The sequence below is a fragment of the Ascaphus truei genome, chromosome 21 (assembly GCF_040206685.1).
Source record: "Ascaphus truei isolate aAscTru1 chromosome 21, aAscTru1.hap1, whole genome shotgun sequence".
NCBI classification, from domain to species: Eukaryota; Metazoa; Chordata; class Amphibia; order Anura; family Ascaphidae; genus Ascaphus; species Ascaphus truei.
The window spans coordinates 25,702,054-25,715,062 of record NC_134503.1 but is presented as its reverse complement, the minus strand read 5'-3'; the positions used below and the strand labels follow the sequence as shown (position 1 = coordinate 25,715,062).

Below are 13,009 nucleotides of genomic sequence, written 5' to 3'. Positions count from 1 at the left end.
GTGTTGGATGCTGCTGCTGCGTGTCTCAGTGTTGGATGCTGCTGCTGCGTGTCTCAGTGTTGGATGCTGCTGCTGCGTGTCTCAGTGTTGGATGCTGCTGCGTGTCTCAGTGTTGGATGCTGCTGCTGCGTGTCTCAGTGTTGGATGCTGCTGCTGCGTGTCTCAGTGTTTGATGCTGCTGCTGCGTGTCTCAGTGTTGGATGCTGCTGCGTGTCTCAGTGTTGGATGCCGCTGCTGCGTGTCTCAGTGTTGGATGCTGCTGCTGCTGCTGCTGCGTGTCTCAGTGTTGGATGCTGCTGCTGCGTGTCTCAGTGTTGGATGCTGATGCTGCGTGTCTCAGTGTTGGATGCTGATGCTGCGTGTCTCAGTGTTGGATGCTGCTGCGTGTCTCAGTGTTGGATGCTGCTGCTGCGTCTCAGTGTTGGATGCCGCGCCGCTGCGTGTCTCAGTGTTGGATGCTGCTGCTGCTGCGTGTCTCAGTGTTGGATGCTGCTGCTGCGTGTCTCAGTGTTGGATGCTGCTGCTGCTGCGTATCTCAGTGTTGGATGCTGCTGCGTGTCTCAGTGTTGGATGCTGCTGCTGCTGCGTGTCTCAGTGTTGGATGCTGCTGCTGCTGCGTATCTCAGTGTTGGATGCTGCTGCGTGTCTCAGTGTTGGATGCCGCTGCTGCGTGTCTCAGTGTTGGATGCCGCTGCTGTGTGTCTCAGTGTTGGATGCCGCTGCTGCTGCGTGTCTCAGTGTTGGATGCTGCTGCTGTGTGTCTCAGTGTTGGATGCTGCTGCTGCTGCGTCTCAGTGTTGGATGCTGCTGCTGCTGCGTGTCTCAGTGTTGGATGCTGCTGCGTGTCTCAGTGTTGGATGCTGCTGCTGCTGTGTGTCTCAGTGTTGGATGCTGCTGCTGCGTGTCTCAGTGTTGGATGCTGCTGCTGCGTGTCTCAGTGTTGGATGCTGCGGCTGTGTGTCTCAGTGTTGGATGCTGCTGCTGTGTGTCTCAGTGTTGGATGCTGCTGCTGCTGCGTGTCTCAGTGTTGGATGCTGCTGCTGCGTGTCTCAGTGTTGGATGCCGCTGCGGCTGCGTGTCTCAGTGTTGGATGCTGCTGCTGCGTATCTCAGTGTTGGATGCTGCTGCGTGTCTCAGTGTTGGATGCTGCTGCTGCGTATCTCAGTGTTGGATGCTGCTGCGTGTCTCAGTGTTGGATGCTGCTGCTGCGTGTCTCAGTGTTGGATGCTGCTGCTGCGTATCTCAGTGTTGGATGCTGCTGCGTGTCTCAGTGTTGGATGCTGCTGCTGCGTGTCTCAGTGTTGGATGCTGCTGCGTGTCTCAGTGTTGGATGCTGCTGCTGCGCGTCTCAGTGTTGGATGCTGCTGCTGCTGCGTGTCTCAGTGTTGGATGCTGCTGCGTGTCTCAGTGTTGGATGCCGCTGCTGCGTGTCTCAGTGTTGGATGCCGCTGCTGCGTGTCTCAGTGTTGGATGCTGCTGCGTGTCTCAGTGTTGGATGCTGCTGCTGCGTGTCTCAGTGTTGGATGCTGCTGCTGCGCGTCTCAGTGTTGGATGCTGCTGCTGCGCGTCTCAGTGTTGAATGCTGCTGCTGCGTGTCTCAGTGTTGGATGCTGCTGCGTGTCTCAGTGTTGGATGCTGATGATGCGTGTCTCAGTGTTGGATGCTGCTGCTGCGTGTCTCAGTGTTGGATGCTGCTGCTGCGTGTCTCAGTGTTGGATGCTGCTGCTGCGTGTCTCAGTGTTGGATGCTGCTGCGTGTCTCAGTGTTGGATGCTGCTGCTGCGTGTCTCAGTGTTGGATGCCGCTGCTGCGTGTCTCAGTGTTGAATGCTGCTGCTGCGTGTCTCAGTGTTGGATGCTGCTGCTGCGTGTCTCAGTGTTGGATGCTGATGCTGCGTGTCTCAGTGTTGGATGCTGATGCTGCGTGTCTCAGTGTTGGATGCTGCTGCTGCGTGTCTCAGTGTTGGATGCTGCTGCGTGTCTCAGTGTTGGATGCTGCTGCTGCGTCTCAGTGTTGGATGCCGCTGCCGCTGCGTGTCTCAGTGTTGGATGCTGCTGCTGCTGCGTGTCTCAGTGTTGGATGCTGCTGCTGCGTGTCTCAGTGTTGGATGCTGCTGCTGCTGCGTATCTCAGTGTTGGATGCTGCTGCGTGTCTCAGTGTTGGATGCCGCTGCTGCGTGTCTCAGTGTTGGATGCCGCTGCTGCGTGTCTCAGTGTTGGATGCCGCTGCTGCGTGTCTCAGTGTTGGATGCCGCTGCTGCTGCGTGTCCCAGTGTTGGATGCTGCTGCTGCTGTGTGTCTCAGTGTTGGATGCTGCTGCTGCTGCGTGTCTCAGTGTTGGATGCTGCTGCTGCTGCGTGTCTCAGTGTTGGATGCTGCTGCTGCTGCGTGTCTCAGTGTTGGATGCTGCTGCGTGTCTCAGTGTTGGATGCTGCTGCTGCGTGTCTCAGTGTTGGATGCTGCTGCTGCTTATCTCAGTGTTGAATGCTGCTGCGTATCTCAGTGTTGGATGCCGCTGCTTATCTCAGTGTTGAATGCTGCTGCGTGTCTCAGTGTTGGATGCTGCTGCTGCGTGTCTCAGGGTTGTATGCTGCTGCTGCATGTCTCAGTGTTGGATGCTGCTGCTGCGTGTCTCAGTGTTGGATGCTGCTGCTACGTGTCTCAGTGTTGGATGCCGCTGCTGCTTGTCTCAGTGTTGGATGCTGCTGCTGCTTGTCTCAGTGTTGGATGCCGCTGCTGCTGCGTGTCTCAGTGTTGGATGCTGCTGCTGCGTGTCTCAGTGTTGGATGCTGCTGCTGCGTGTCTCAGTGTTGGATGCTGCTGCTGCTGCTGCTGCGTGTCTCAGTGTTGGATGCTGCTGCTACGTGTCTCAGTGTTGGATGCTGCTGCTGCTTGTCTCAGTGTTGGATGCTGCTGCTGCTTGTCTCAGTGTTGGATGCCGCTGCTGCTGCGTGTCTCAGTGTTGGATGTCGCTGCTGCTGCGTGTCTCAGTGTTGGATGCTGCTGCTGCGTGTCTCAGTGTTGGATGCTGCTGCTGCGTGTCTCAGTGTTGGATGCTGCTGCTGCTTATCTCAGTGTTGGATGCTGCTGCTGCGTGTCTCAGTGTTGGATGCCGCTGCTGCGTGTCTCAGTGTTGGATGCCGCTGCTGCGTATCTCAGTGTTGGATGCTGCTGCGTGTCTCAGTGTTGGATGCTGCTGCTGCTGCTGCGTGTCTCAGTGTTGGCTGCTGCTGCTGCTTGTCTCAGTGTTGGATGCTGCTGCTGCTGCGTGTCTCAGTGTTGGATGCAGCTGCTGCTGCTGCGTGTCTCAGTGTTGGATGCTGCTGCATGTCTCAGTGTTGGATGCTGCTGCTGCTTATCTCAGTGTTGAATGCTGCTGCGTATCTCAGTGTTGGATGCCGCTGCTTATCTCAGTGTTGAATGCTGCTGCGTGTCTCAGTGTTGGATGCTGCTGCTGCGTGTCTCAGTGTTGGATGCTGCTGCGTGCCTCAGTGTTGAATGCTGCTGCTGCGTATCTCAGTGTTGGATGCCGCTGCGTCTCAGTGCTGGATGCTGCTGCTGCGTGTCTCAGTGTTGGATGCTTCTGCGCGTCTCAGTGTTGGATGCTGCTGCTGCGTGTCAGTGTTGGGTGATGCTGCGTGTCTCAGTGTTGGATGCTGCTGCTGCAGCGTGTCTCAGTGTTGGATGCTGCTGCGTGTCTCAGTGTTGGATGCTGCTGCTGCGTGTCTCGGTGTTGGATGCTGCTGCTTGTCTCAGTGTTGGATGCTGCTGCTGCTTGTCTCAGTGTTGGATGCCGCTGCTGCTGCGTGTCTCAGTGTTGGATGCTGCTGCTGCGTGTCTCAGTGTTGGATGCTGCTGCTGCTGCGTATCTCAGTGTTGGATGCTGCTGCTGCGTGTCTCAGTGTTGGATGCTGCTGCTGCTGCGTATCTCAGTGTTGGATGCTGCTGCGTGTCTCAGTGTTGGATGCCGCTGCTGCGTGTCTCAGTGTTGGATGCCGCTGCTGCGTGTCTCAGTGTTGGATGCTGCTGCGTGTCTCAGTGTTGGATGCTGCTGCTGCGTGTCTCAGTGTTGGATGCTGCTGCGTGTCTCAGTGTTGGATGCTGCTGCTGCGTGTCTCAGTGTTGGATGCCGCTGCGTGTCTCAGTGTTGGATGCTGCTGCGCGTCTCAGTGTTGGATGCTGCTGCGCGTCTCAGTGTTGGATGCTGCTGCTGCTGCGTGTCTCAGTGTTGGAAGCTGCTGCGTGTCTCAGTGTTGGATGCCGCTGCTTCTGCGTGTCTCAGTGTTGGATGCTGCTGCGTGTCTCAGTGTTGGATGATGCTGCTGCTGCGTGTCTCAGTGTTGGATGCAGCTGCTGCGTGTCTCAGTGTTGGATGCTGCTGCTGCGTCTCAGTGTTGGATGCTGCTGCGTGTCTCAGTGTTGGATGCTGCTGCTGCGTGTCTCAGTGTTGGATGCTGCTGCTGCGTGTCTCAGTGTTGGATGCTGCTGCTGCGTGTCTCAGTGTTGGATGCTGCTGCTGCGTGTCTCAGTGTTGGATGCTGCTGCTGCATGTCTCAGTGTTGGATGCTGCTGCTGTGTGTCTCAGTGTTGGATGCCGCTGCTGAGTGTCTCAGTGTTGGATGCTGCTGCGCGTCTCAGTGTTGGATGCTGCTGCTGCGTGTCTCAGTGTTGGATGCTGCTGCGTGTCTCAGTGTTGGATGCTGCTGCTGCGTGTCTCAGTGTTGGATGCTGCTGCGTGTCTCAGTGTTGGATGCTGCTGCTGCTGCGTGTCTCAGTGTTGGATGCTGCTGCGTGTCTCAGTGTTGGATGCCGCTGCTGCGTGTCTCAGTGTTGGATGCTGCTGCGCGTCTCAGTGTTGGATGCTGCTGCTGCGTGTCTCAGTGTTGGATGCTGCTGCTGCGCGTCTCAGTGTTGGATGCTGCTGCTGCGCGTCTCAGTGTTGGATGCTGCTGCTGCGTGTCTCAGTGTTGGATGCTGCTGCTGTGTGTCTCAGTGTTGGATGCTGATGATGCGTGTCTCAGTGTTGGATGCTGATGATGCGTGTCTCAGTGTTGGATGCTGCTGCTGCGTGTCTCAGTGTTTGATGCTGCTGCTGCGTGTCTCAGTGTTGGATGCTGCTGCGTGTCTCAGTGTTGGATGCTGCTGCTGCGTGTCTGAGTGTTGGATGCCGCTGCTGCGTGTCTCAGTGTTGGATGCTGCTGCTGCTGCGTGTCTCAGTGTTGGATGCTGCTGCTGCGTGTCTCAGTGTTGGATGCTGATGCTGCGTGTCTCAGTGTTGGATGCTGCTGCTGCGTGTCTCAGTGTTGGATGCTGCTGCGTGTCTCAGTGTTGGATGCTGCTGCTGCGTCTAAGTGTTGGATGCCGCTGCCGCTGCGTGTCTCAGTGTTGGATGCTGCTGCTGCTGCGTGTCTCAGTGTTGGATGCTGCTGCTGCGTGTCTCAGTGTTGGATGCTGCTGCTGCTGCGTATCTCAGTGTTGGATGCTGCTGCGTGTCTCAGTGTTGGATGCCGCTGCTGCGTGTCTCAGTGTTGGATGCCGCTGCTGCGTGTCTCAGTGTTGGATGCCGCTGCTGCGTGTCTCAGTGTTGGATGCCGCTGCTGCTGCGTGTCTCAGTGTTGGATGCTGCTGCTGCTGTGTGTCTCAGTGTTGGATGCTGCTGCTGTGTGTCTCAGTGTTGGATGCTGCTGCTGCTGTGTGTCTCAGTGTTGGATGCTGCTGCTGCTGCGTGTCTCAGTGTTGGATGCTGCTGCTGCTGCGTGTCTCAGTGTTGGATGCTGCTGCGTGTCTCAGTGTTGGATGCTGCTGCTGCTGTGTGTCTCAGTGTTGGATGCTGCTGCTGCGTGTCTCAGTGTTGGATGCTGCTGCTGCGTGTCTCAGTGTTGGATGCTGCTGCTGTGTGTCTCAGTGTTGGATGCTGCTGCTGTGTGTCTCAGTGTTGGATGCTGCTGCTGCGTTTCTCAGTGTTGGATGCTGCTGCTGTGTGTCTCAGTGTTGGATGCTGCTGCTGCGTGTCTCAGTGTTGGATGCTGCTGCTGCGTGTCTCAGTGTTGGATGCTGCTGCTGCGTGTCTCAGTGTTGGATGCCGCTGCGGCTGCGTGTCTCAGTGTTGGATGCTGCTGCTGCGTATCTCAGTGTTGGATGCTGCTGCGTGTCTCAGTGTTGGATGCTGCTGCTGCGTATCTCAGTGTTGGATGCTGCTGCGTGTCTCAGTGTTGGATGCTGCTGCTGCGTGTCTCAGTGTTGGATGCTGCTGCGTGTCTCAGTGTTGGATGCTGCTGCTGCGCGTCTCAGTGTTGGATGCTGCTGCTGCTGCGTGTCTCAGTGTTGGATGCTGCTGCGTGTCTCAGTGTTGGATGCCGCTGCTGCGTGTCTCAGTGTTGGATGCCGCTGCTGCGTGTCTCAGTGTTGGATGCTGTTGCGTGTCTCAGTGTTGGATGCTGCTGCGCGTCTCAGTGTTGGATGCTGCTGCTGCGTGTCTCAGTGTTGGATGCTGCTGCTGCGCGTCTCAGTGTTGGATGCTGCTGCTGCGCGTCTCAGTGTTGAATGCTGCTGCTGCGTGTCTCAGTGTTGGATGCTGCTGCGTGTCTCAGTGTTGGATGCTGATGATGCGTGTCTCAGTGTTGGATGCTGCTGCTGCGTGTCTCAGTGTTGGATGCTGCTGCTGCGTGTCTCAGTGTTGGATGCTGCTGCTGCGTGTCTCAGTGTTGGATGCTGCTGCGTGTCTCAGTGTTGGATGCTGCTGCTGCGTGTCTCAGTGTTGAATGCTGCTGCTGCGTGTCTCAGTGTTGGATGCTGCTGCTGCGTGTCTCAGTGTTGGATGCTGATGCTGCGTGTCTCAGTGTTGGATGCTGATGCTGCGTGTCTCAGTGTTGGATGCTGCTGCTGCGTGTCTCAGTGTTGGATGCTGCTGCGTGTCTCAGTGTTGGATGCTGCTGCTGCGTCTCAGTGTTGGATGCCGCTGCCGCTGCGTGTCTCAGTGTTGGATGCTGCTGCTGCTGCGTGTCTCAGTGTTGGATGCTGCTGCTGCTGCGTATCTCAGTGTTGGATGCTGCTGCGTGTCTCAGTGTTGGATGCCGCTGCTGCGTGTCTCAGTGTTGGATGCCGCTGCTGCGTGTCTCAGTGTTGGATGCCGCTGCTGCTGCGTGTCCCAGTGTTGGATGCTGCTGCTGCTGTGTGTCTCAGTGTTGGATGCTGCTGCTGCTGTGTGTCTCAGTGTTGGATGCTGCTGCTGCTGCGTGTCTCAGTGTTGGATGCTGCTGCTGCTGCGTGTCTCAGTGTTGGATGCTGCTGCGTGTCTCAGTGTTGGATGCTGCTGCTGCGTGTCTCAGTGTTGGATGCTGCTGCTGCTTATCTCAGTGTTGAATGCTGCTGCGTATCTCAGTGTTGGATGCCGCTGCTTATCTCAGTGTTGAATGCTGCTGCGTGTCTCAGTGTTGGATGCTGCTGCTGCGTGTCTCAGGGTTGTATGCTGCTGCTGCATGTCTCAGTGTTGGATGCTGCTGCTGCGTGTCTCAGTGTTGGATGCTGCTGCTGCTTGTCTCAGTGTTGGATGCCGCTGCTGCTGCGTGTCTCAGTGTTGGATGCTGCTGCTGCGTGTCTCAGTGTTGGATGCTGCTGCTGCATGTCTCAGTGTTGGATGCTGCTGCGTGTCTCAGTGTTGGATGCTGCTGCTACGTGTCTCAGTGTTGGATGCTGCTGCTGCTTGTCTCAGTGTTGGATGCTGCTGCTGCTTGTCTCAGTGTTGGATGCCGCTGCTGCTGCGTGTCTCAGTGTTGGATGCCGCTGCTGCTGCGTGTCTCAGTGTTGGATGCTGCTGCTGCGTGTCTCAGTGTTGGATGCTGCTGCTGCGTGTCTCAGTGTTGGATGCTGCTGCTGCGTGTCTCAGTGTTGGATGCTGCTGCTGCTTATCTCAGTGTTGGATGCTGCTGCTGCGTGTCTCAGTGTTGGATGCCGCTGCTGCGTGTCTCAGTGTTGGATGCCGCTGCTGCGTATCTCAGTGTTGGATGCTGCTGCGTGTCTCAGTGTTGGATGCTGCAGCTGCTGCTGCGTGTCTCAGTGTTGGCTGCTGCTGCTGCTTGTCTCAGTGTTGGATGCTGCTGCTGCTGCGTGTCTCAGTGTTGGATGCAGCTGCTGCTGCTGCGTGTCTCAGTGTTGGATGCTGCTGCTGCTGCTTATCTCAGTGTTGAATGCTGCTGCGTATCTCAGTGTTGGATGCCGCTGCTTATCTCAGTGTTGAATGCTGCTGCGTGTCTCAGTGTTGGATGCTGCTGCTGCGTGTCTCAGTGTTGGATGCTGCTGCGTGCCTCAGTGTTGGATGCTGCTGCTGCGTATCTCAGTGTTGGATGCCGCTGCGTCTCAGTGCTGGATGCTGCTGCTGCGTGTCTCAGTGTTGGATGCTTCTGCGCGTCTCAGTGTTGGATGCTGCTGCTGCGTCTCAGTGTTGGGTGATGCTGCGTGTCTCAGTGTTGGATGCTGCTGCTGCAGCGTGTCTCAGTGTTGGATGCTGCTGCTGCTGCGTGTCTCAGTGTTGGATGCTGCTGCTGCGTGTCTCGGTGTTGGATGCTGCTGCTGGTCTCAGTGTTGGATGCTGCTGCTGCTTGTCTCAGTGTTGGATGCCGCTGCTGCTGCGTGTCTCAGTGTTGGATGCTGCTGCTGCATGTCTCAGTGTTGGATGGTGCTGCGTGTCTCAGTGTTGGATGCTGCTGCTGCGTGTCTCGGTGTTGGATGCTGCTGCTTGTCTCAGTGTTGGATGCTGCTGCGTGTCTCAGTTTTGGATGCTGCTGCTGCTGCTGCTGCGTGTCTCAGTGTTGGGTGATGCTGCTGCTGCGTGTCTCAGTGTTGGGTGATGCTGCTGCTGCGTGTCTCAGTGTTGGGTGATGCTGCTGCTGCGTGTCTCAGTGTTGGGTGATGCTGCGTGTCTCAGTGTTGGATGCTGATGCTGCGTGTCTCAGTGTTGGGTGATGCTGCTGCGTGTCTCAGTGTTGGGTGATGCTGCATGTCTCAGTGTTGGATGCTGATGCTGCGTGTCTCAGTGTTGGGTGATGCTGCTGCGTGTCTCAGTGTTGGGTGATGCTGCATGTCTCAGTGTTGGATGCTGATGCTGCGTGTCTCAGTGTTGGGTGATGCTGCGTGTCTCAGTGTTGGATGCTGATGCTGCGTGTCTCAGTGTTGGGTGATGCTGCTGCGTGTCTCAGTGTTGGATGCTGCTGCTGCGTGTCTCAGTGTTGGGTGATGCTGCTGCGTGTCTCAGTGTTGGGTGATGCTGCATGTCTCAGTGTTGGATGCTGATGCTGCGTGTCTCAGTGTTGGGTGATGCTGCGTGTCTCAGTGTTGGATGCTGATGCTGCGTGTCTCAGTGTTGGGTGATGCTGCATGTCTCGGCCGTTTAGTGACACACAGCTCCGAAAAGGCACTTTGGCAAAGCGTTTCCAGCCAGACCGTGACATTGCGCTTACATTATAATTATGCATGCGGCGCCGTGGCTTAAAAACCAGCATTCGTGTTCTCGAAAAAACGCCTCTTCAGTTGGAGCCTGTACGCGCAGCACATAGTTTTGTTCGGATGCAGCACCGTGCTTTTATTTTTTTAAGCAGATGGTCAAAGCCCGGCTTTGCACGGCTCGCAATAATCAAAGTAACTCTCATTAAATTGTCTCTCCCTCACCACTTTCCTTTAACACCTTATAATGCTGGCGACAGCGACGTCTCGTCAAAAGAAATGCACTGCCGCCATCGGGTGCGCTTATAGTAAGCGCGACGCGACGGATTGGTCGCGATCGCTGGAAGCCATCTCTATATGATTTTTGCAGCGACTGCAGCCTGACATGACCGTGGCGTCGCCGGCACTATAAGCGCAGCATAACTTTCTCCTCCCGTACCGCCGCTCCTCACTGTCTGCTTTCTGTGTAAACTTTATAGCCATCTGACTCATCATCTGCCACCAGGCCATGTGCATTATGATGTCGTGTGCCAGGTACATAGGCTGCCAGGTACAGCACCCAGCGGCTGACTTGCTGGTCAGAGATATGGTAAATCACGCGTAGAATTTATTTGTTCAATTAAAAATAAAATGAAGAGCACCACGGTGCGCACCCCGAGACTCCCCTCACTCAGCGTGCAGCGTTTCAGGAGTCTACGTTTCACAGTCTGGGAGCTGTGGACCTGACACACACACACTCTGATTATTATTATTATTATTATTATAGGTTAGGTTTGCCAGTGTGGGAACCTCAGTTTTGCTGCCCAAGGACTTTCTGTGCAAGACATGGACTCTAAGGATGCATCACATTAAACAGATGTAGCGGTGTGAAGGGGTTCTTCACTATTATGCGATAGTTTTTTTATATATTTGAACTAACCCTTGCTATTTAAGGACAAGCTTCCATGAATTCTCTTTCTTCCTCGGGTCCACGAAACGGATTTATAAAAGTTTCCGGGAGTTTCACTCGGATGTAAGATCCGCATCGCTGGCCTGGGAAAGGAGAACTGTCGGACGCTTGTCCTGAAACACCATTTCTTTCCCCTGCCCGATGTCTCGCCGCCCCCCTCTCACCGTGCACGGAATCCTCTGCTTCGGGGCTCGTTACCGAATCCTTTCCCCCAAAATCGGAGCTGCACTCGGAGCGCATGTCCTCTATCTTGTTTGGGACGTCTTCCGAGGTGGCGCTGACACCTGCAAGAGGGGCGGGATTGTGCCGGGGTGTAAACATGGAACCGGGCAAACAAGGATCTCACCACAACACCCGTAAACATGCCGTTCCTCCTAGGACCAACGTGTACTCGTGTGTAGCTGCCCTGCAGAGCATGCAATCTAATGTCGATGCCCGCGGCACAGGGGGCGTAAAGGACTTGCCCGCGGTCACAAGAAGCGGACACCAGGATTTCAACCAGGCTTACCAACTTTAAAGTTGCAGACCAAGCAATCTCCTATGTGTGTTATTTTAATAAATCAGTTCTGTGCTATGAGGAAATACTTGTAGCATTTTTTTTAAACTCTGAATGACATTTTTAATGCATTATAATGTAACAACCATTTTTGGTTTCTATAGCAACCATTTACAAAGTCACATCCCCTTCCTCTTCTGAAACAGGCTGACATGACAACATATCATTTTATTGTTTGTCATCACCCAGTAGCACCATCTTTGTACTTTGTGTTGTGTATTTTGTTGGCATACTTGTCCATACTTACCGGCCCCAGGCTAATATCCTCACTTATGTGCATTTCTTTTGTGTACTCGGTAGTCTGTACAGTATACCATCATCAGCATATCAGGGCTCCTAAGTACCATGTGTTATGTGGAGAGGGACTCCCTTTCTCCCTACCTTTAAACCCTGTACGGTTCCGTTATTATACTACACCTACTCATCCAGTCACGATGACCGGCGGGATTTCAGTGCATTATTTACCTTCCGCCCCCTCATCGCATCTCGTAATGTGATTGGGTATTCGGACCACTCCTCCTACAATAGGAGAGTATATTAGGTCCCATGAAACACACAAACACCACTCCTCCCCCCTGGAAAAAGCGCGCTGTGGCGTGCGAAACGCACGTCGGGGGTCAAGTGACGTCATTCCGCTGACGGTCACGCGCGCAAGTTTGGATGAGCAGGCAGATCACCTCCGAAAGCAAAACACCGGGTGCATATGAGCACGGAGACCAGGTTGCATGGTTACCCCATTGTAAGGCACTGTATACTTGTCCCCCTGTGCAGACACGTTGTTACCTCCTATACAGCCAGGACACATTGCAGCTGATAGGTTATTGTGGTTTGCTTGGGATCACTGATCAGTCATTATTATTGTTCTGTGCTTTCGTGTGACCTTTTTGTGGTCTACCCTATTTGGAGGGCCGGCTTTTCTAGCTTTTACTGCGGCCATATATCCACTGCTATGTTGGGCTACCATGAGTGCAGCTACTGGGGTTCTGGTGACCCTCTGTGGTCACTGTCTTTAGTGTTTTTTAGGTCTTTGGTTCCCCCTCCCCTATGCACCAGGTACCCTTATCTGTATACATTTATGGTGAGTAGTTGATGCACATATTACAAAAAACACGTCAGCTGGGACTGCAGCTTTAATGGCTGTGACATTACCACGGAGCACATGAGATTTTGCGGATCCTTTCGGCTTTGAACCCTACTGGCATCAGCGGGGCGGCAGCTCTGACGCTATGTTAAAGCCAACACAGATAAGGGAGGAGGAGAGAGGGGCGGCTTTGCCTGCGCAAACTCCTGCCCAGCGCACAAAAGGGAGCAGCCCGAGGAAACCAAACTCATCCCAAGTCACCGGGTTTACAAACGGTCTTTAAAAAACGGGATTAAAAATAATACTAGGTTTCCGATGTGTGTGTCAACTCCCCATATAATCCTTTCAACAGGTCCCTGCCATTGGTCCTAGGTGAGGCCGCAAAACCAGTCACCAGTATATACTGCAGTTAAGGTTCTCTCAACTCCAGTCCTCAAGGGCCACCACCAGGATTTCAGGATATCCGTGCTGAAGCCCAATACCTGACCTGTTGGTGACCCTTGAGCCACCCCTGCCGTAATGTCACCTCCTCCACATTGGGTCTGAAGGGGAGGGTCAGTCTCACCTGACACCACACTGAGCCCCGGGGTACTTGGCCGGGAGCTGACCTCCCTGACCTCCGTGTCATCGGACGTGCTGCCCAGCCCGGAGCAGCTCTCCAACTCCTGCAACCGCTCCTCCTGCTTCAGGTCCGGAGCTTCTAAACACAAAGCATGGACGGTCACCCCCCCCCCTGGTAATGACAAGGCATCGACACCGCTACCTGGGAGGGGGCGTATGGCGAGGTCGGGAACCAGGAGGATCCTTTAAACCCTGTCACAGCCACACCGGCGAGCAGCGCCGGGCAGTCTTGTGAAACGGCGCCGCTTAGTAAACGTGGGCCTGGGCGTGGTTGGGGATCTCGGGCAGACGAGGCCGTGCGGTGACTTACCCGAGTCGCTGGGCAGCACCTCCACGCTCCACGCCTCGCTGGTCGTCTCCGATATG

At 55.0% G+C, this 13,009-nt stretch overlaps 1 protein-coding gene across 1 annotated transcript in view; it reads right to left on the bottom strand.

The window, feature by feature from the left end:
* Positions 1-13,009, bottom strand: part of GAPVD1 (GTPase activating protein and VPS9 domains 1) — a 77,290-nt gene that overhangs the window by 28,815 nt on the left and 35,466 nt on the right. The window contains exons 6-9 of the mRNA XM_075579488.1: positions 12,954-13,008; positions 12,588-12,722; positions 11,407-11,460; positions 10,550-10,669 (exon numbers count right to left, since the gene is read on the bottom strand). Of these exons, the coding sequence (XP_075435603.1) occupies positions 10,550-10,669; positions 11,407-11,460; positions 12,588-12,722; positions 12,954-13,008 (364 nt within the window). The remainder of the gene's footprint in view (positions 1-10,549; positions 10,670-11,406; positions 11,461-12,587; positions 12,723-12,953; position 13,009) is intronic.